Source organism: Balearica regulorum, chromosome 3 (assembly GCF_011004875.1).
Source record: "Balearica regulorum gibbericeps isolate bBalReg1 chromosome 3, bBalReg1.pri, whole genome shotgun sequence".
Classification (NCBI taxonomy): Eukaryota; Metazoa; Chordata; class Aves; order Gruiformes; family Gruidae; genus Balearica; species Balearica regulorum.
Window position 1 is genome coordinate 112707403 of NC_046186.1, and position 23893 is coordinate 112731295.

The 23893-nt window shown below is 46.6% G+C and overlaps 1 protein-coding gene across 1 annotated transcript in view; it reads right to left on the bottom strand.

Annotated features, from left to right (window-relative positions):
* The window catches only part of ACSS1 (acyl-CoA synthetase short chain family member 1), a 34095-nt gene that overhangs the window by 3550 nt on the left and 6652 nt on the right, over positions 1–23893 (bottom strand). Inside the window, exons 3-11 of the mRNA XM_075749511.1 lie at positions 15581–15780; positions 13915–14090; positions 11035–11187; positions 9159–9306; positions 8724–8861; positions 8034–8126; positions 3409–3521; positions 2812–2938; positions 1055–1182 (exon numbers count right to left, since the gene is read on the bottom strand). Of these exons, the coding sequence (XP_075605626.1) occupies positions 1055–1182; positions 2812–2938; positions 3409–3521; positions 8034–8126; positions 8724–8861; positions 9159–9306; positions 11035–11187; positions 13915–14090; positions 15581–15780 (1276 nt within the window). The remainder of the gene's footprint in view (positions 1–1054; positions 1183–2811; positions 2939–3408; positions 3522–8033; positions 8127–8723; positions 8862–9158; positions 9307–11034; positions 11188–13914; positions 14091–15580; positions 15781–23893) is intronic.

Consider the following 23893-nt stretch of genomic DNA (forward strand, 5'->3'; position numbering starts at 1 on the left):
GGTGTTTGTAAGTGCCCAAAGCACACCAGAAAGCAGAAAGAATCAGGTTTCTTCATCTTCCCAGAAGGGGGGAAGGGTTGTTTTGCTGAAAGCATATTTTCATTATTGTGCTACACAACAGTGATTTATTCTGTCACACTTCAGAGTTTCATTTAACATTCTTCTGCTGTAAGATGACAATTTGGGTGTGCAGACAGGCAAAAATCGCATATCTGAATCCCACACCAAAGACTGGATTATGCTACCTTAAATTAGATTAAAATATGAAAGAAAACATCACAGAGCAATCTAAACATATAAATACATTTGCATATACACATGCATACACATATATTGAGTGGGAGAGGAACTGGATCCTGTATCTACAATTAGAAACCCACACAGACAAAAATATTACTCAGAGGAGAAAGCAGGATCCCGTGTGCCATGCGAACACAGCTCAGGTTTATCAAATGCTACATTTGAGTGCCATTTGCAGACAAGGCACATAATACAGCAATAAATATTCAGGTCAAGCTTTGAAGATAAATGGTCTGAGGACTTTTTGTTTTCAATTCCCTGAGCTAATATTGGTTTTCTCTCAAAATGACAGGCTAGCTTTGCAGCTCACATGAATCAAGGTTGCTTCACATTTAACACTGCTGAATTCTCAAGCATACTCAGCTAGTTCAAATGAGCAAGAACCATAGATTTGCGAAGGAGAGGTTAGAGGTTAGCAGAAGGGAAGGAACAAACAGGAGGGACAAATCCTTTATGGAGACTCCACCAGCATCCAAAATTACAACTGCAACAGTGCAACATCACTGAGAGGAAACACAACTCTGACACTCTGACTGCAGGGACTGCCCACGGTGTGACGCCTCTCTCACTTGCCTCTTCGCTGTCTCCTTAATAAGGGAGCTGTTTCCTTTTGCACTTTTGCTATTCATTGTGCATCAAGCTGCGTGCGTGCAGGGACAGGGGTTTGAAGGCAAGACACCCTGCCCTTGTTTAAATTCATAGAGCCTGCTGCAGATATGCGCTGTCAAGGGACCTCTACCTGCCTGGAACTTACCATTGCATCTTCTATCTCTGCGGTCCCGAGCCTGTGTCCGCTGATGTTAATCACATCATCCATGCGTCCCGTTATCTGGTAATAGCCTTTCTTGGTTCTGTAAGCACCATCCCCTGTGAAGTAGTAACCTACAGCAAAGACATGCAGGTGGTCAGCAGTAGTGAGCGTGCCAGCCTGTTGCTTTGGGCTCTGATGCAGAACAGACTGTGCAAGCAGGGTACGGCGGATCAGGCAGCTTGCAGGGCCTCCTAAACTTACAGCCGCATGACCTGTGACACACCATTTCCCACTTCCATCTGCCATCCCCAACCTTTGTCTGCTCTGCCTGGGCTGTGCTGGCTCCTAGTAAGCACCTGAGCAGCACCACAACAGTGGAGCTCAGATCTCTGCCAAGGTGGGCAAAATCACTGTAGGCAATCAGCAGCAACCAAAGTAAAACCAAGTCCAACACCACCACACAGTGATGTTTTGTTGGATTTACACAACTGATCTCCCTAGGCTTTACATGCCTACAGCTGCACAGCAACTGTGTGCTCAGGCCTGGTGCATACAGCACTAAGATAAAACCACTTCAAATGCCATTTGCCATCATGCCGTAGAGTATTGGTCAAACTCAGGTCTGCTGCTACACCTCAGCACTCATGGAAAACTACACCTGTTCAGCTGAAAGAGAGCAATTCTATTATGTTTTGAACATGGGAACATTGCCAATTTTTTTATCACTTCCACTGGGATGGATGAAAAGCCATTTTCCCTCCTGGCTAACAACAATTCAGATCCCAGGTAACAGTCCCTCTCCAACATATGAGCATGGCAGAAACACTGCTATCAGATTAGCTGGAAAAAACCACCCACATAAGCATGCTGTTTGGAGGCTCCAAAACATTTGATGGATACTAAAAAAGACCCAGTGGTTCCAGGAAATTCCACTGTCACTGAGGACACATCTGGTGGCACAGATTGTGTTGGCTCTTCATCAAAGCCACGTCCACATCTGAATTGTTCCGGTGGCATTTCTGAGCAGCAGCAGGCAGCTAGCGCTGCGAAATCTGAAGGTGGTTCTTGCCAGGACCCATTATTGGCCAATTCATGGACTTTGAGTCATGCCTCCTGCCCTTCCAAATCAATTAAACAACCATCAATTAAACATCAACAAGATTTCAGATGCGAACATGTAGTGACTAATAAGGGACTATGGGCTCATTCAATTTCTTCCAACAGTTTCCCATTCTTATTTTCCAGCCCATTTTGTCCCATTTGCAGGATTGTCTCTCTAATTCTTGTCTACCTTGTAGCTTTCAAGTCTCTTTCAGTTGCTCCCCTGAGTGAAGACAGTGGTCTTGTCCAACCTCCTCTAAAAAATGTTTCCCTGCCACTTCTAATTACTTGCCAGATACAACTTGACCATATTTTAAAAAGGAAGGATGTTACACAGCCTGTGACAGCAGGGGTGAGATTCAGTGACGCAGGAGGTACTTTCCCATCCAATATGCCTATTTCCAAGGGAGACACAAATGGCCCCAAAGAAAAGGTACTTGGACTTTAAAATGTGGGCATTAACATTTTCTGAAAAATACATTCCCTTTTGACAGCTAGAAAGGCCAACACTATCTAAGACCATTAGTGCATGCTTGCAACACATAGCACACAATCCCAAGCAACCAAGATCTGGTACAGAAATATCACAAAGTGCTGCTGCAAATATTCAGTGTGCTTGTACTGCAGTGCAAACTGCCTTCCCTTGGCACTTTCCTTACCTGGGTAGGCTTTGAAATAGGCATCAACAAATCGCTGGTGATCTCCGTGGATTGTTCTTGCCATGCCAGGCCATGGCTGGGCAATGCAGAGCGCACCGGATACATCATTGCCCTCTATAACCTTTCCCTGAAGGTTCAAGCACAGGAAGGATGATCAGGTGAGGAAAATAGGAATAGTAAGGGCTTCTGTGTTATTCATATATCAGGCAAGAGACCCGTTGGCTGCTCCATCACAGCCAGCATCACCAGATATTGCATGCACTGCTCCAACTGCTCAGCTCCCTGATTCCCAGGAGCTGTGTGACTTCTGATTTCTCTCATAAATGGAGGCAGCAGCTCTTAATCAGAAGCAGTGTAAAAAGTGGTGCTGAAAATGCAAACACTCCTCTAGAGATTTGCAGGCAGCTTGCAATGCCCAGTTGGCAATCTGTGTGGACATTTGAGATATGCTCAATATATATGTTGCTCATTTATTCTACCATTTTAATGGAGAAACAAACATCCTTAAGGATCCTGTTCCTCTGCCATCAGAAAAGTGATTAAAGCAGAAACACACACCAGATTCTCTTTTGGACACTCAGCACAGCCTCAACTCACATTCTCATCCATCAGCACGGGCACAATCCCAAAGAAAGGTCTCATAGCCATAGCCGGAACGATCTCAGCTTTCTCCTCTGAAGGCCGTGGGGCAATGCAGATGCCACCAGTTTCTGGAAGAATAATAAAAACCAAAATATGCGGGGTCCATCCAATGCTGGATGAAAGCAAATGCCAGCTCTTCTTAGCTAAAGTTGAGAAGAGTGAAGCCACCTTGCAAGAAAAAGCCACCGGGAAGGAATTATGCAACACCAAGTAGCACAGCCATCTGAAAGCAGCACAGACCTGACAAACCAAGAGCTCTCTGTGAATACAAGAAAGGCTTAAACATAGAAAAACGTCTGGCAAGCCAGGATGATGCCACCAAGGCCTGTTCTGTCTACAGGGGACATTGCAGCAGGTAGAGAGCAGAGAGCTGCAGGCAGGTATCCCCTTTGGTAAGCTTGGATCAAGAGCTACTCCTACTCCCTGTTTGCATGGGGCCTCATTCAGTGCTGGCTACAAAAATCACTGCTCCCTGTGTACACTGGTGACAACCCACAGAGCGTGGCCACACTTCCCTGAGGGGAAGAACAGCTCGCCATGCCCCGGAGCATCAGGATCACCGACGTCCGGCTTAGCTCTTCAAAGGCTTGGAGGAGAGCAGTACCCGGTTCTACAGCGGCTGGCTTTGCACCAGACGGCCTGTGGACTCTGCAGCAGCAGCCACGACACGTGCGTTCCACAGCCTTCCCACAGTCCCATCTGTGACAAATCAATCAGGCACAATGAAGACCCCATTGATTGAGCCCCCATGCTCTGCTCTCTTAAGTCAGCTCACAGATAAACCCACTCCTCCAGCTACCGGCCAGCAACGAATACAGGCAGCTCTAATGCACACTTACACCCTCGCAGGTCCTTTCCTTCTCACGCTATCAGGGCTGCTTGGTGGCAGGGGCAGTACTCACCAGCCCCATTCCCTACCCCAGAAGTGATTTTACAGGGAAAGTATAAGCATGTCAGGGGATTTATCTCCCAGTGCTCTTTTTACAGTTAAGGTTAGCATGAAAATCACTACAGGAGTCTGAATTACTATTATTACAGAATATGAGATTAACCCACCCCTTAACAGGCAGGTTGAGCTGCTTTTTATTCAAAATTGAACCTTTTAATCATCCTTTTTCATTCCTGCTGGGATGAACATTAAATCAGATTCCAACCTTAATCAGATCTTTTCTATTTTAAAACTAATTCAGAAACACAAGAGAGAAACAAAAACAAAGGAGCATTAGGCTTTTAACAATACAGCTCTATGAATAAAGGTATGTTCTGCCACATGGAGAGTGCATTCTTCTATCAGCTTTGCTGAGGTTGTGAAAACTGAAACCAGGGGTTGGAAAGGCTGAATTTGACCCTGAATTTGAATCCAGCTGTCCTGACGTAGCTATGAGGAAGGGTCTCTTTGAGGAACCCTAAGCTTCAGACCTGCAGAAATAGATTCACATGTGGCTTACATATAGAATTATTTCACATTTCATTGATGGGCATGCATCCACTTCACATGTTTCTGTTTATTTTGAAAGGGTCATCTTGAATTTTTTCAGAAAAAGAAAAAAGCACCCCAGCCACCTGCTGTTCTGTTTGCACAGACAAAATCTGTGTCAGAGCAGGGAACCTGATTAAACTGATGGTTGCTCTTCCTAAGCCAGTATTCATTCTGAATACAGCGCTGCAAGCTATGTTTCAACGTGGGCTTTGCCACATTCTACACATCCTGCAGCCAGCTGCACTTAAGGCAGTAAAGACGCATTCCAGAGGGAGCTGCATAGTGGCAAGGATGCTTTAAAAATTATTTGCATGGTAAAGACCTATTTTAAACTGGTTTAAAAGTACCAATTTTAGTCACTGACAGCTAGCAAGGCTTCTAGGCTCTACCCTGCCCTTATAAAGTCTGTCTCTTTAGAGGAAGCCAGCAAAAGAAAAGCTGGACTTCCACGTTACCTGTGCCCATGGTGTCACCATTGTGCATATCCACCCAGACTTTAAGCAAGGACAGCAGAGTCTGAGCAGGGGTGATGCATCAAAACAGGCTCCGCTCTGTCGTAGGTGTATCACCTCTGGCAGCAGCGTGGTGCACGTACTCTCTGACACTGTTGTCTTCACCACCACAGATAGATTGGACTGACTACTTCGGGGGAACCCATCTCAGAAGCACGAGCCCAGTCTAAATCGCTGTAAGATGATGCCAACAAAAGCTTCCAGGGCCTATTCAGAGATGTCTTTCAAAACCAGCTTTTCTTCACAGCTGCATGCAACAGCTGTACTTTTTTTATAAAACCAACAACAAAAGTAAAAATACCTAGTGTCTCCTCCGCACTGTGAAGAACTACACCTGAAACTCAAACACAGCTTTGATTCTATTACTGTCAATCACAGCACAGCACTACCTAATATTTTAACAGTAAGAGCCATAGGAAATTTTCATCTCTCGCATCTGCACATACCACACTACTTAAATTGCTTCTCATAATTGCTCACTCATTTGCTCATCCAAAGACTTTCAAGTGGATTCTTAAATCACCATTTGCTGATCTTTATGCCACCAGGCTTTATTAGCTGGCAACACGTTGCTGCTTCGGAGAGCAACGTATCGTAGAGGACACTGCACACAACAGCACAATTAACAATCTATATTGAAATGGTCTATGAGAGGTGACACTGCAGGACCACAAACAGCATCCATCAAACTGTTCCTGTGCTCTCTTTCCACGCTCCCTTTACATTCAAATGGCATATATAATGTTTCCAAGATTAATTTGGCTTCCTCTTTATTGGAAGTATCAACTGTGGAGAAAGATTGATTATTCTACTTTCTAACAAAATCAATGTCATGAATATTTATCATTATATTATGCTTCCAGGAGCTGGTAACTGTTGACCTGCAAAACTATTCCTGGTTCAAGGTAAGATCAAGCACTTACAGACTATCAGCAAATGTTCTTTAACCTCTCACCTGACAGTTGTTGCTCCAAAAACCCAGGAGAAATACAGTTTAACATAAGATCTAACCCTGTACTTTGGAGGAAATAGAAGACACTGCACGCACCAGTTAACTGAAGACAAACAAGCAAAAAATGTTAGGACAAAAAAAGATTCTTCTCATCTCTGTTACTGTACAGTAATCAACTGCTTCTCCACGGTATTTTATTTCAGAGCAGTGAGGAGGAAAGCATATAGCACTTAACCAGTCAGCTTTCCTTCTGCTCAGCATGTGAGAACCCAGATGGTTTAAGAGATCAGTAATTGAAGTAGATAGCAGTTAACATTGCTGCTCTGAATTCTGAGGTTGTTTTGTTTCAAAACTGAAAATAAAAAGAGTCTGCAAGTCTGGTCTGGATTAAATGGAACTTGGTTGTGTGCCAGAAGCTAATTCATCACACAGAGATGGGCCACAGGGATCCTGAAGACAGAGCCTGCTAGCAGGAATAAGGATGAAATCAGGAGCAACTTGACTGGAAAGGGAATGAAAATTCTGCCCAGTGCAGCTAGAAATTAAAGAGTAGGGATGGCTTTTTTTTCAGCAGAGGCAGAACACCAGCAGCTGTGCTGTGTCCTTTTAGTCCACAGTTCCATGGCAAACTGTGGTTCACAACCTGAGAAGAACATATTGCAAGACACCTTTAGCAACTCTGGAAAGTTGTTGCCCATAGGAGACTTCCAGGTGCTGAGGAAGGAGCCAGGAAGGAGCCGCAGGACTCCTTGGAGCACAGGGCCCCACCAGGCAGCACAGCCCCAGCCGGAGTGCAGCGCTGCGGCCTCTCTCCGCTGCTGGCCAGGGAGGGCAGGAGGCAGGGACCAGCTCTGCTCCAACCGGACAGGGATCTATGAGAGCCGGTCACTCTGTCCAGCAGGTTGTAAACAGAAAACAATTCTTAACTGATGCGCACAGCTGGGCCAAGCACATTGCCAAAAAAGAAGCACACTCCTTTTTGAGGCATCGGAGGTCCAGGGCCAAAGCAACTAGAGCGTACAACTTCACTGCTGGGAGAAGCTGCTCCCAGGCAGCCCTGCTGGGTGACAGACACTGTCCCCTACCCACCTCCACTCGGTCCTTTCCAATCTGCCAGAGCAGTTGCACTACGTCCCTTTGACTACACAGCTTAGTTTTACGTCCTCCCCTGACCGTTCCCAGGAAGGGAAACAAAGCACACCTAAGTACAGATTGTGGCTATGTGGTGCTATAAACACCTTTTCATGATAAGACTATATCAAAGTCAGTACTGTTGGATAAATAATTGAAAATGAGGTTTCCAATTCAAACTGCCTACTCCCAGCTTTGCCCAGAAATTAAATCTCTGCCTCCTGTTTCTAGAACCGATTGATATTTTCTGGCATTCAAAATATCAAAGAACATTTAGAGGGGAAAAGAAAAAAAAACAGCATTGCTATTGCTTTTATATGCTGTTACATTGCTATTATGTGCTGAAACTCCCCAGTGAGTTTCAAAAGCTGATCAAAATGCCAGGAAGGGTTTTTTTGACAGACTCGTTGGATCAAATTGAAATGTATTAATTCTATTCTTCTCTACCCACCAGCAACCTGCCAATGGTCAGGGCCCTCCACGCTTGTCCATGGGTGCCTTTTACCTGTCTGCCACCACGTATCCACGAGGGTGCAACGTCCTTCTCCCACCACCTGGTAGAACCACTGCCAAGCTTCGTTGTTGATGGGCTCTCCCACTGGACCAAAATAAGAAAGGAAGCAGCCTGAGACTCGGGGGCGGCGGGGGGGGGGTGTTGCAGGCAGTTCATTCTCCCTTTTGGTGCACAACATGCTGAATGCATGATCTTTAAGCAGAATGCTTACAGCATTTTTACTGGGATGTGCAAAGGACTGCAATGCACTCATGTAACTGAGGACTGTTTTTTTCCAGAAAGATCAAAAAGGCAGGCAATAAATATCAATGAAAGTAACTAATCAATGCAGGTCATGTATAAGAACCTCCAGAATCCTAAATAATGCAGGAAAATGCTGCTTGGGTCATCTATGCCAGTAAAATTCAAAGTGATGTCATCTACCATTGGGTAAATCTTTTCAGCAAAGAATGCGATCCCGCAAAATAAGCTAGGAAACAGGCAATCACACTAAGGTTCAATGGCCCCAACTTCAGTTTGTTTCTCCTTCTGCTGAGAAAATATCTGAAAAGCCAGACAGGGAGCCTGCTTTACCATCTATTTTTAACCACATCCCATCTGGTCAGCCGAGCTCCTCTGGTACCTTCATTTCACCAGCTAGAACCCCCTGTCTTTTTCAGATGAAGATTTCATGCCCCTTACCTGATCCCAAGGTCTTCAAGGAAGATCTGTCATATTTCTTCACCCACTCTTCTCCATAATTCAACAGCAAGCGTATAGCTGTAGGTGCTCCATAAAACTGATTAATTTTCAACCTTTGTACCACTTCCCAGTAACGACCTGCAAAATCACAACCAGGCTTTTTATCTGTCTAGTGCTGACATACCGCTGCAAATGCTCAGCAGGAAGGTTAACAGCCAAAGCTAAAGCTGTGACTACTGTGAGTAAAGAGCAAAACCAATGGCAACTTCCCCCCCCCCCCCCCCGGATGCACAGATGTTCCTGAATGTCATAGACATATGTTCCAAAGAAACAGAGCTTACCTCCCCTGAGCAGGCAGGTCACACTGGACAGGTTTCTAAATCTCCTTTGTCACACTGCCATGTCTAGCCAAACCTTTGCCCACTGCTTCCTCACCTGGGTCAGGGTACACCGGAGTGCTTTCAAACAGGACAGAGGTGGCTCCATTGCAGAGTGGTCCATACACAACATAGCTATGTCCCGTGATCCAGCCAATGTCAGCCACACAGCCAAAAACATCGCCTTGCTGGTAGTCAAATACGTACTGCAAAGATAAATGTGAGGCCAGCTGACTTTCTGTTGGCAGGCACAAACAGCTTAAAGGTAAGGTGCTGGACTGGACATCCAGGTGGGAGCAAGAGAGTGCACAGGGCAAGCGGAGCCAGGCACATAGGACACCACAGTACAAAGGCCAACCCGAGGTGAGGAAACAAGTCAGAGGGACCAGTACCAGGGCTTCCAGGCTCCTGACTGCTTTTGCAAAAGCACAGGGAGCATGGCTGTACCAGCAGCTGCTCAGACTGGAGCAACAAAGCTACAACCAAAGCCCAGAGCCCTGGATACCTAAGGTTGCCTACTCCAGTCAGCCCACATGCGAGAGCTGACTCTGAACTGCAGGGAAGCTGCAGGCCTTGGAGGCTCAAACCCCTCACCAATATCAACAGGTTTCCATGAGAAAGCTGGAGAAACTGATAGGTGCCCGTGAAACATTTTCTGATAAACATTCTTAACTGCTCAGATTCTCCATTAGTATATTGCTTTCCAGATCCTCCCTCTCCCTGCTTATCAAATTCAAGATAAAGATCTTGGAGAACTCATTATCTTGTCTTGGTTATGGAAGATGCTTCGCACTGTAAATCTAACTCCTCTATCGTATGGTGAAGAGGTCCTGACTCATAAGGCTGAGTCAGCTTTATGTTTCAAATGAAAGAAAGTGGATCAGAACTAAAAGAAAACCCCACGAGTGTGCAACAAGAGTGTCACACATGAGTGTGCAAAGACCACAGAGGCCACACAGCTCAGCTGATCCCTCTACCTAGGAGAGCCAATTCTCAACTTACTTTTGCAAGTGCCTTTCCCTCGCAGGCTCTGAAGTACCTCTAAAGGGACCACAGCTGCATACAGTGCCTCCCTGCATGTCTGCACCAGGGTGCAGGATCTACCTTCTGGACTAAGAAAGAGAGAGATGCTTTGGAGATTACACTGTGACTTAGAAAAGCTGACATAACAAATACCCTCCATGCAGAGAAGTGACACTTGCACATTCAAGTCTTCTAAAAATTCAACTCTGTCAGCCTAAAGAGATAAAAACTCTGCCTGAATTGTATGTGATTACAAACAGGGTGATACCACTAAAGCCAGAGGGAGATCTTTCACTGCAGTCCTCTCCATATTTCACTGTTATCTTATCATATGCAGAGCTCAGACTAGAAGCTTCAAGAAGCAGTGCCTTGACTTTTTTTTTTTTCATGAGAAACAGGATGAAAACTTTCAGCCTAGATCACAGAGAAAAGCAGCACAAAGGTGCAACCATAGAGCATGAATGTAATTTTTGATCTTCAGACAAGTGCTATGCAAAGAGGTTGTTTTAAGAGTCCAGATCCTCTCCGAAATAAAAAAGGCCAGCATCCCTCTGCAAAATACTACAGTAATATCCACATTACTGATGCCAGTAAGATACTTCTCAGAATCTCCTCAGCTGCATCATTTTAATGTCTGGCCTGCAACACTAGCATATTTAAAATGCAAAAGTAGCAGCACTGCAGTTTCTTTCCTTTCATAACTCTAGGCTCTGGTTTGCATAGTATTATATTCCGCAGGAACAAATCCTGAAGATTAATTACACATTCTCAGACATTCTTCAGTTTGTTTACACCCAGTAAGTCAATTGGGCAGCGAACACAGAATACAGCACCCCTCATCAGTCCAAGTCCCTCTCGTTAGTGCTGCTGGAAGGTAAGTGAACCTTTTCCAGAGGATGCAGCTGAGTTACCTTGTGCGTGATAGCAGCGTACAGCAGGTATCCACCGTGGGTGTGAACGATTCCTTTGGGTTTCCCAGTGCTGCCCGAGGTATACAGCATGAAAAGCACGTCTTCGCTGTCCATGCTCTCTGGAGTGCATACAGAAGCTGCCTTGGCCATCTCCTAATGAAAAAAAAAGGTGGTAATGACATATTTTGGCTATATCGAGCCAACCAATATTCCATCTGTAAGCATGTCAGCAGTGTCCAGAGACAAGAACAACCATTGCTGTTGCCCCCTCACTAACATCCAAGGTTGTATCATAGGTTATAAGTGCTCACCTAGTGGAAAGGTTCCTGTGGACACACAGCACCTAGCCTTTCCACCAATACCTCTGCTAGGTGCAGAAGTCAAGGGGAATTGCCCAGATAAAATAACATTTCAGGAAAAAAATGGTAGGTCATAGCTTACATTTCAAGGCTTTGCAAGCTGCTGGTAGAAAACCAAAGTGTGACTGCAAACATGAACCACACTTGACAGCAGCAGCAAGGCTCCCTGGATACTGTTTAAGATCTTCCTTTTCCTTTTAAAACTGCAGTGCTACAGTCAAACTGCGTGTTCATCTCCCTTCCCTGGCCCCACCAAAGGATGACTGGCCTGCCCATTTGATCCTCAAATTCTAATTGCTTCTACCCATGAGATGGAGAGTGCTTTACTCTCCTGCCTCTGTCACTCTCCTCATACTGCACTGTTTGGCCAGGTGGGTGAGATCCTCTCCTCACTCCTTTGGTCTGAACCACGGGAAGGAAGGATGCAATGTCCTACTAGGTCAGAGCAAAATTTTAGTTCAGCTTGTGTGCTCAGTCCAGCAGAGGAAGGGGAAATAATGTGCTTTGAAAGAGATGCTTCTGGTCACTGAACCTTGTAGCAGCAGAGAGCTTGTCTGCCCAGACTGTAGATTTTTCAGAATGAGGTTGAACATTTTTCTTACCCATGTACAAACTTGGAATAATCACCGTGTGTTCCAGATGCTCAACATATGGCTGTAAAAAAAGCACAGCTGGCTTGCTTCTCTCAAGCTCTGTACTGTCCTAGATGAATAATGATTCCTGCAAGAGTTCTTAGGTGGCTCTTTGAAGGAATTTCTAGATACTGAGGTACTGCCTTTTCACAAGTATACACTGTAAACACGCTGTATTTACAAGTGAACACTATCAACGGCAGGTACAGTTGTTTAAAAGTGTCTGACAAACAAAGCTTAATAAAATACAAAGAGTTGATAGTGTCAGATGTCATTCTTAGCCTCTGAGTTACAGCACTCCTGCTCATCTCAGGTATTTATTCAGACATTTCAGCACTGCCAATTCAGGCTGACTTGCCAGTTTTTGAAACTAAGATGGAGTTCTCATATGCTCCATTACAACATGAGCTTAAATTTTGCAGTAAGCCATTGCACAAGAGCTGGAAAGCACAACTGCTGTAAAGACCAGTAATGACAGAGTTAACAGCATTAATGGTTCAATTCTTGTTACGTTTCAGACACTACAACTGACAATGGGCCGAGTTCAGCTCTTGGATCACCAAAGCGACTCAGGCTGTTTGCAGACTAAGGAAAATTGTCAGAATGTGCTTTGTGGAGTAAGAATGAGTAAGACAATTTCCAAATAAAACCTGCATTCTCTGTTTAACTTACCCTAGTAGTTGCTCCTATCTCATGTGACCAGCACAGGGACTCCGGAGTAATTATCTTGGCTGCAGACGGGGGATTTCCAGGCATTATTACGATGAGTAGTTTCTGTTTACTGCTGCCCGCAAACTGATAAAACTACTTCTGCATTAGGCTGCAGTCCCCTGTGTACCAGCTAAACACACTAAAACAACTGCTGTTTTCTTCCCAAGGAAGCACAGGCTCTAAATATTCTCAAGCCATCACTGTTCTCCCATCATGGAGTAACCATGACATTGTCCACGGGCTGTATTAAGCCTCTCCAGGTACTTGATTATTTCTGCACTGCCTTTTAACAGTTTCCAGTCTGACAGTGCATATGACAAACCATAACAGAGTGCCTGAACACAGTACAACAGCAGCAGCAATGGTATCAGTGCACTCTGGGTCTCAGGAAACACTCATTCCTTAATCTCAGCAGTGTTTGCAAGACTACTAAAATGGAGCAGCACACCCCCTGCCCATGCTGAGATGAATCAGACATGGATTGAGCTGCTTCAACTCACAGTCCTAGCAGACTGTAAATACAGGCAATCCATTTGAGGATGAAGATCCAGATGCCATAAAGGGCATCTCCTTTTCATCTGCAGAACTCAAATCCCAAAGGCACAGATGGAGAGAAAGATGATCTAGCCAACGCTCAGGCCTAAAAGGAGTTATCCAGGATGTCGCTGGGCATCTGCAGAGCTAGGTGACTGCAGGGACGTACAGAGGCAACACAGCTGTATCCATTAGCCCACCGGGGTACTGTGGAAGCACGGGAAGAGCAGAACACGCTGAAAACCTGCTCCAGAGGCAGCAAAAAGCCAGTCATCGCTGGCAGGTCTGCTGCGGCTACACTAGAGTGCCAACCTGCAGTGCAGTGGCTGCATCATAGGCTTTTACCTCAGCACACATACGCAAGTATGGAGACTGTCTGACCTTCCTTGGGTGCCGATTCCCAGTGTAGCCTATAGCAGAACAAAAGACCAAAGCCAAATAGTAGTGTGTGCATTTTCTACACATTCAGCAAGACTCTCACGTACATGTTCCGAACAGCCCTGCATTGGGTCTCTCAGAGATGTCTGTGTTAGCTGGTCCCTACATTTATCAGTGCACCATATTTCTCTCCCCCAGCACAGTAAACATCACATACTTCAAAGAAACATCAGAGGAAACAGGCAAGGTTTACAACACCAACATACCTCCTCCAGGGGAATATCACGGTCACCCATCCAGACTTTGTTATCTGTCCTCTGAGCCACAAAGACGTGTTTGATGCTTGGACAGCTCTTCACAGCTTCATCCACAGTCGTCTTCAGCTCTATGATTCGGCCTCCCCTGACGCCCTGGTTGTAGGTGATAACTGCTTTGCATCCAGCTAAAAAGAGAAAGAATTAGCAGACATACCAGCCTCTCTTCCAGGCTAGTGCGTGCACCCTGCTTTCCTTCCTTTTGGGGATGATGTACAGGACAGCATGTGTGACAAATACTCAGAACTCCTATCAATCAAAACCAGTCAATGTCACTGACAAAAACACTTTAAAATCTGAGACCCACAGAGATTAGGAGCAGCTGGAACCTCCCTAGGTTTTCTAGTCCATCTCCCCCACCCCAAGGCAGGGTCCACTCCAGCTAAACCATTTCTGACAGCTGTCAGTCCAATCTTCCTAAAACACTCCAGTGGTAGGTATGCTATCCTCTCCCCGCCAGTCCACTCTAATGCCTGTCATGAACATGAGAAAGTCTTTCCCAATGTCTAGCCTAAGTATCGCTCACTGCAATTTAAATGCCTCCGTTCCCGCCTAGCAAAGCCGACTTGCAGTTTTTTCCCAGTTACCTGTGTTATAGTGAAAACTGCTGCTTTAGCCTAACAGCTCACATGCTGAAACCTGCGCAAGACTTCCTACGACCTTAGCGAACAAGCTCGTTTGCCCCCCTCTCATCCTCTCTCTGGGGCTGCATGTAAGTGCCCACTGCAAACTGAAGTGAACCAAATTCGGCAGCCTCTCGCAGGCATTCTGCTGCTCTGAGATACCCGCAGCCTTCTGAAACTCACCCGTACCTTGAGGGGAAATCTCCTGGAAGCCCCAGCACACGGCAGCACTCTGGCAGAGCACTTCACATGGTACCATGCTACGTTATTACAGAGCTGTGGCAGCAGAGAAATGGCTCTTTAGCCCATCACCTCCACACAAGTGGCCAAAAGTGAGGGATAACTAAAACATGTACTTCCTCTCTATAGATTAACTCGAGTAAAACAAATAAACAAAAAAAAGCATGAAAGCTGCTGTAAGACTTATTCCCTCACATTAGCCATTAAGAAACTGATGTGACTGCTAAGACATACGCCACTTGCTATTTTGTTCTTCTGCTGGTATTTTTAGCATTACTTTTTACCTAATCACACTACAAGTGCTTCGGGCTAAGAACAGCTCTGCCTGTTGGTACAACGGCTAACAGAGCGGGGGCAGGCTGCCAACGCTTCCAATGCTATACATAAATCACAGTATCACAATTGAGACTGCAGAATTAGCCCTGCGCAGGAGTATCAAAGAAACACTGCGATTATACTGCAAAAGAACAAAGCAAGCCCCATTCCTAAGCTCTGGTTTTCCCTCCAGCTTCACTGCTGTCTGGCAGCAATCCAGCCACAGACTGAATGTTAAGCAATTTGTAAAGTATTTTAAGGCCAGAGGATACTGCATCTGCCACTAAGGAAAAGGCTCTCCACAGTACTTTGCAAAGGAGACTGAACTGTCCCATCAGCTGAGAATGAATCTTTTCTCTTTCTGCCAAGGAAACACAGAATTGGGATATGTCTTGGAGCACTGTCCAGAGGGGTTAGCTCCCCAGTCTGCATCTACTTACAGTCCATGATCCTCCCAGCTAAGGACTCCGCGCTGAATCCAGCGAAGACCACAGTGTGAACGGCACCAATCCTGGCGCAAGCCAGCATGGCTGCCACAGACAGGGGAGACACGGACATATAGATGGCCACCTTGTCCCCTTTCTGTATCCCATATTTCTTCAGGGTGTTGGCAAGACGGCAAGTCAGATCCAGAAGTTCCCTGCGGCACAGAAGCAACGCTGTCATGCGACCGCACAACCTGTTTTACGCCAGGGAGCAAAAAAAGGATGAACTTGAACCGAGCGAGGCATCACGATCACTTCTGGACCTGGTCATCTCAGCAGTAGAGGGCACGTCTGCTTTTGCATCTTAAAGAAGGCTGGCCTGGGGTGTGGTGAGAGCCAGACTGCTCCTGCCACTGGGGAGAGAAGGGGGGCAGAGAGCCATGCTTGCTGCAGAAGGATGAGCGAGCTGCCAGCAAGCCAGTGGCCATCCTGCTGCCTCCAGAAGTCAGTGTCCATTCTAGCCATCCTTGATGCCTTTTTTTACCTACGAGTCTCAATCAGAAGCTACTGGAAACATATGTGGGATAAACACAAGATGAAAAGGAAGCGTTGTCCAAAGATTCCCAGCACTGTTTATGTTGGGGAACTGCCAGAAGTGCTTCACAACTAGTAGCTTCTCTTATACATTGGAAGGGTAAACAATGCATTTGCATGCATAAAGAAGAAAAGCAGCAGCCCCGAGACACTTGTGCGAGTGGCAGATTTTACAAGACTCTCATCAAAGCCACATCACTCGCAGCCCGAATTCCTCCATTGTCACTTCACCCTGCCGTGCAAAGCGCAACGGCCTCGCAGAACAGAGACGCTGCTCCAAGTAAAACCACAGCCACTCTTGCACAGAGAAACTCGGGAACACTGAGAACAGGAACAAAGGCTCTTTTCACAGGGCTCGCCACTGCGACGTGCTCACTTAATAGCAGAAACGTCCCTCTAAGGAACAAAAAAGCAGTCTGTGTGTAAGTACCTGCATGTACTTCTGATGCCTGTGCGGGGGACAACACGATTGCAGCATCTGGGACCAAGATGCTGTCGTGAACTGAACAGCTCTGCGTGCCTACAGCAGAAGGGCTTTGAGAAGATGACGGGTAACCGTGCCAGGCAAGGAGTGGTCTCACGCCAAGGAAGGAGGTGACCCTCACGAGGGGCAGCAGAACACCCCTTACTGGTGCCAGCCATCAGCTCAGAGGAGAAACTCACAGAGTCTGCCAGGAATGAAAATTGTCCTCTGGATTCAGGAACTTGCTGAGTACCGAGGCCCAGAGGAGAGAGAGATCTTCTACTCCCTAGCACACTCATCTTCAACCTGTCACCTGTGAACCCTGAGGGCTCTGTAAACTACGAGGGACTCCAAAAACTGTTCACAAACAAATGAATTTCGGGGGTCTGCATTCCATAATAAGCTGTAAAGCATCCTTATTGCCTAGAACTGGCCATAGCTGTGAAAAAACAAACAAACAAAACCATTTTTCAGCTGGTGGCTAAGCTGCAAAGAAAATGAAACGTTGTTTCTGGTCCATTAAAAATCGTTTTATATCTTTTTTTTAAATCAATGCAAGTTGGAAATAGGCAAACCCCAGTGCTCCACTTTGGAAATGTTGTAACAAAACCATGAGCTGAGAATAACTTTGCATCTTCTTTAGGAAAAAACTCCATCTGCACTGTGAGGGCAGTGAAGCAACAGAGAAAGTTCGAAGACAGATACAGTGATGGCTGGAGGGATACCACTTCCCTGCCATCTTTTGGAAGATAAGGAAAACGAGCCTCGAATCCCAGCCACAGCACTTTGTGCTATTTATTTTAAGACTATTCCTGCAGCATCAAGTAAATCGAACACCCCTGAAGCACAGGAACTCAGAGAGGTGCCCAGGCGTGCTCAGCGCCTGCTCTCTGGCAGTAGCTGGCAACAGCTGCCACCGCAGAGACCACAACCCTGCAGAAAGCACATACGGAGTGGCTTTACCCCGGACTGAATTCCCTCCTAATCCTTTACAGCTAGAGATCAGCCTAAACCCCAAAGTACAACATTCAATACCTCTTCCCAAGCGTTTCATGACCATGCACGTTCCTGCTATCGACATAACTGCACAGTCTGTCAGATGTATTATTTTGCTTACTTTTACTAAGTTCATGAACTGAGCGACTCCGTGCCAATAACAAATTCCCACCCAACATTTGGTTTTGTGCCTTGTCGTAAAAGGTCACATTTAGGACAAGAGGAAATGGCCTCAAGTTGTGCCAGGGAAGGTTTAGATTGGAAATTAGGAAAAAATTCTTCACCGAAAGGGTTGTCAATCATCGGAACAGGCTGCCCAGGGAAGTGGTTGAGTCACCATCCCTGGAGGTATTTAAAAGACACGTAGACGTGGCACTTAGGGACGTGGTTTAGTGGTGGACTTGGCAGTGTTAGGTTAATGGTTGGACTTGATGATCTTAAAGGTCTTTTCTAACCAAAATGATTCTATGATTCAATTCTCTGGTCCAGAATTCATCCAATGCTGCATTAGAGAAAAATCTCAATGTGGATAAATATTAAAGAGCCAAAACAAAACTAAGCTGCTCAACTGCAGAGCACAGGAAGTAAAACAAGCCCCATACAGACAGTTGTGAGAAAGCAAAATAAAACCCACTTATCTGCGATGGAAAATACCCAAGTGCTTTCAGAGCAGCAGCCTCCTTCTCCCAGTCAGAAATGCCAGAAGACCTCTGGCTTTGGGCATCTGTTCTGAGCAACTCCGTGGTTTGCTTGCTTATTCAGGAGTCGGTGACGGTGATGGCAGAAGCTCTCATTGGTTTTTTATGATTAAACCCAATTTAACATTTGCTTAATGAGATTGTGTGAGCAAGCTGGTAGACAATAAGGAGCAAGTCTTCACACCCGGATCTGTTCACTTTGCCTTCTCCTTTGTGCTCTGAAAGGCTGAGATGGGAAGGCCTTGGGGGTCCCTCGGCAGTGCAGCACATGGGGGAACAGACACAAAGGCAGAGAGAAGGTGAAGCCAAGAACTCCAACAAAGAAATCCACAAATCCCTGCGCATCAGGTGTGTCTTCTGGCTCCTGTAGCAGCAACTCAGGCTTCCCCTCCAGTTCAAGAGAGTTAGCAGAAATGCTGTGTCGGGAATCCTTCCCTCGACTCCCTCACTCCTTCACACACGTTTTGCTATCTAACAGGCAGGCAATTAGTACATGCCAGCAGGTTACACATTTCCAGTACTTATCTCAGACACGTCTCAGGGTGGAATGAGCACCCTGCAGGGTCACTGCCCCGCAGAACTGGGTAGGACAGATCTAGCTGAACAGAGCAGGAGGAAACCACAGCCATTACCCTTCCCACCTGCTACTGCTGCCAAGCTTGGCGTCATGGACCCTCCATCACAGAAGGTTAGAAGAGCCAAGAGCAATTCTGGCCTCAGGCTCAGCACTGCCCCACCCTTGGCGGAGAGGCGATGCCATCGAACGCCAGTGGGCAGTGCGGGAAAGGATCTGCCTCCCATCCACACGCAGCAGGTGTGCTGGTAGCAGGGCACATCTACTGAAAACATATATCAGACACTGAACCAAGCTAGACGCTGTCACCCTGGAGCTGGTGAGACAGGTGAGATGAGAGGGTATCTTCACTTAGCTTCTGCCCGCACTGAGACATGGGGTACAGAGGAAAGGTACAGGAAGCGGAGGCTTAGAGTGAAAGTGTCCACCCTAAAAGGGCTCAGCCCTTGCCAGTGAAGGACAGCGGGTGGCCAGAGGCTCGGAGCAGATGTGCACTGCTTCTGCAGACCACAAGAAGAGGGAGAAAGGCAAAATCTCAAGCGACGCTCACCGCGTTGCCGCCTGTCTGCACTCCAAAGGATTTCAGTGCAGCCAACCGATCAGACGGTGCGGAGCAGGGCACTACGCTCAGCGAGGGCAGGCAGGACAACCACCAGAGATGGGCAAAGCCGCAGGGCACACAGAGAGTCTGCAAGCTGGGCAGACAACAGGAGGATCTCAGCAGAGCCACTGCAGGAGAAGGAAACGTGCCACAATGAAAGGAAGTGCCCAGCCCCTCTAGACAGAGACAGCTGAGAAACTGCAAAGTCAGTTTATGGTGCAACCGTCTGCAGATCCTCTGCAAAAGCAGATTGTAAGAGCTGGGAGAAAATAAGCGAGCAAACCAGGCAGCAGAACACCACTTCAGTGGGTAAAGTATCAGGGTGGAGCTGAGAAACAGGGAAGCAGCAATGAGGCCATTTGCGCAAGAGAAAGAACAGTATATATAGCATTTAGCTTTTCAAACGAAGCAAGCCAGGGAGATGGTAGGCGCATTAATGAACATAAGCAGGGAAGGTGAAAGATTATGACACATGGAGGAGATTCTGGAGATTCTTGCTTTCGGAAAATGTTATCTTTCAACTGAAAATGCAGACAAGTCCAACCCATTCATGGTACTACAGGTGTGAGGGTAGATAGCTGCTGAACATGGATTTCACATGAATTTACCCATCCCAACCCTGCACTTCCACAACCAGAGGGAAGCACCATCTTACCCCAATGACGTGCCTGCTCATGGTGCAGCTGACACACTGACAGGCTTTAAACACCACACACAAGAGCTCTGCGGAGATCCAGCTCTTCCCCTGTGCCAGCAGGAAACATGAGCAGGGAGAGGCTGGGTTGCACATAAATCCCCCCCTCCACGTTCATAATGGTGACCCCATTGCAGAACTGCTCTTGGGTTTGCTCTGCAGACCCACAGCCCCCTCACTTCCCTCGGCCTTGGAGCAAACCCTTCATGTAGCTCTTTCATGTCATGACCGGCTGGAAAACCGTTTCCTTTCAGGGACAGAGCAATCAGCACCTGTAGCCCTGTAACGCGGTAGTGCCGTGGCAAGCAACGTGCCACAGGCTTTGTACCACGTCTGCAAGCTCTCAGGAATGCAGTTTGTGATGGCTGCTCTGTCTGAACTCTTCTTGACCTACCTGCAGCCTTGTTTTGCCTGGTCTAGCTGCAACAGCAATTCTTCTAATTGACCAGGTAACCATGGCTAATTTTTTTTATGCTTCTTTATCTTTTTATGCTACCATCATGGGTTTACGAGGCTAACGTAATGAGGTAGCATAAAGAAATACAGGCCTGGTATGATAAGAGGCCTTGAGAAGTGGAGGCATGGGACATGGCGTGAAGGAGAACAGGCATGGGATGACAAGAGATGGAGCACAGGCTGGCACTGGCGGCCCCACACTGCAAACAACCAGTAAAAGAAATGTGGACCTGACGCTGGACAGAAGTGGTGGCAGTGGTAAACAAAAGGACTTCTTTCCTTCTTTTTCTGTAATAATTAGGTCTTGACTAATAAGATTAGAATGTTAAGGGTTCAGTTATACTGAGAATAAACTCTTGGCGCTCTCTATATAAGGTGTGCTTCCTTTTTGCCCAGAAACAAGATTTTGAGCGTTAACACTGCTCTCTTCCAGAGACTCATCACCCTTTACACAGGCATCTCCTCGGCTCTCAAGAGTATCACTTCTAAGTACAAGACCTGCAAGGCTGGCCCTCCAACAGAGCCAGCAGATCACTGTTCAGGCCAGTACTTCTGTTTAATTTAACAGACACAGCACTTCTGTCCCTATCTTTACAACATCTCTGTTCAGAAACTACCAGACCATATTTCTCCTAGATCCCTCCCCAGATACAGCGCTGCCTGTGCTTCCAAAGCCCATCATTCAATGTCTGGAACAACGACTCCTGTAAAACCCATCACCAACACGTGGCATTTCTCTGACGCATTTTAGAGATGCCTGGCAGAAACATTTTTCCAAGGAGCCTGATGCTATCTTTCGCCACAGCAAGACAGACTGCAGCTTTCTAAACAAAGGAAGACAGGTTTTTTTCACATCCAAAAAAATTGCATCAATACCTTCTTTGGGAAGCAGCCTTTTGCAAAGTGTTTCTAGACATTTTCCTAATATATTCAATGCCGAATATGGGCTTTGACAGTGGCTGTTTAGGAGGCTCTGCACAAGCCGTGTTCTCTGCTCTCTCAGCACTACAGCTGCGTTGAGCGTTTCTTGCAGCGACCAGTTTATTTCCTGGAACCATAGTTTGGATCAGGCTGAAACTATCTGAAAATTCAGGTCAAATGCTCCAAACAGGTTATTGTAAAACACCCAAACCAAACCAAACCAAATCAACCAAGCTCTGGGCATCTCTCAGCCCAACACCGTCATATCTCACCTCCTAGCTGTTGCTCTACATGAATTACTGTGGAGCAGCAGAGTTCAGAGCCTGCCTCTACGCCCTGTGATCACAGTGCCGCGGCCACTGTCCTTTGAGAGGTGGGTTCAAGTCCCCCGGGACACAGTAGGTCTTCATACCCATCCCTTCTTCCCAGGTCCATGTTCTGGCCACAAGGATAATGCAAAACCTCTTCACACACCCCTCACTGCAGCTTCTGTGACAGTGCTCAGTTTAACTCTCCACTTCCCTCATTTTTTGCTAAACAGAAAAAACACATTTCCTTTTTTCGCCAAAAGGAAAACTCAACATTTTTTTCCATTTTAGCGAGAATAACTAAAAAATATAATGCTCAACATGAGGCTTTTTGGCTGTAGGTTCAACTGCTAAGCTGAGCACCATTGTCCAGCCTTCCTGCAGACATCCTGAACCCAAGGTAAGGAAAACCCCTTGTGACATTTTTCAGGTGAGAAAGTGAAAAGCCCCTGGGCTGCCTTGCATGGGGAAAGCCAAAAGCCTGGGCAGGATTTGCTTGCAACTTAACTTAGGGAGCCAACACTGGAAAGAAGTAAAAGAGTTTGCCGTCAATGAGAAATGCTTTCCACATTGCACAGCCTGGTAAGTACCCACAGGGCTTCCAGCTGCGGTCTTCATGGTGATCTCAAATACAACTTCAAGCATTTCAGCTTGGGCTGAGGAACCACCATCCGTTAGCTTGTTAAAAGCATAGCTGTGATGTGGCTAATGAAGATGTCCAACTACTTCTCTCTCACCTACCTAAGACCCTACAAAAAACTACCTAGGACCCTAATTTCTGGCCCCTCGGCTTCTGCTTTCCTCTCTCTACTTTGTATTTTGCATTTTGAAATTCTGCATTTTGAAATTTTGCATTCCCTCTGCCCGCAACACTTTCTGCACCAGAGTGAGCTCTGGACTGAGCTCCTTTGTAAATTAAAACCCTTCCATTAAGACCCAGCCTGCAACCCTTTACAAAAACAGGTTAGCTAACGCATACTGCTGTCCACTTCTTCGCACAGCTCCCTGTGGCAATATCCACGGGATTTTGCAGTGCTAGGAAACACTGGCTCACAGGTGGCTAAATTGTAGAGACCGTGGTAAACAAGAGAACACCAGAGAGAATAAATAACCCCGTGTCGGATAGGGGGAGGTCTGGCATAACTTTAGCTGCTGTCTTTAACATTCCCTGTTGCTGAGCTTACAGAGGCTGCGACCCAACAGCTCCAGCCACCAACTCCGCCTGCTTACACAAGGCACTTGATAATATAGTGCCCTCTGAAACCCAGGCTCAGCAACACGTTGGGGAATTCCTCTGCAAGTTTTCAAAGTTCCTGGGCCCTGACAACATCCACAGAGCAGGACAAAACACTCCCAGCCGGGTTGGACCCTTCTGCCAATAAATTCAGCTGGCTGCTCACAGCAGGACACTCTTGTGGGTTAACTGGTACTTCACCACTGCCCTACCCTAAGTTTATGGTGGGTTAGCCTCCAGCGAGCCAGACCTCTTGGTAACAGATTGGCATGATCTGTCCCCACTTTGCTGACTGCAGTTACCAAATCCCAGGAGGGTTGCATGCTCTGTTGTCACAGAGCAGTAAAAAAACCCAACTCTCCTGCCTTCCCATTCAAAACTGGAGATAATTTGACACTTAGCTGAGTTTCTACTTGATAAAAATGAAACCCAGAGGGGAGAAAAAGCCCAAGAGGGGCCACGGAACTTTTTTCCCTGAAAGGCTGAGTTGCATCAGCAGAGAGACAGGACAAAATTGAGCAGTGAAAAAGATCATCACAACTGAGCTTGTAAGGGCAGCAATCATCATTCAAGCAAAACTGCAGTGCTCCAGCCATGGCTTTGTGTACGTTTGCCAATAAGGAGATGTTTGGAACCCTCTCCTAGCAGAGAGCCCTTGAACTCAGCGGCACAAACACAACCCCCTTTGCTGACAAGCACGCACAGGGTTGTAGGCTGGCTGCCGGCACGGCCCCACCAGCTCTCTGCCCACTGCAAGCTCGGCGGTTAGTGGGGCAGCAGCGGCAAACA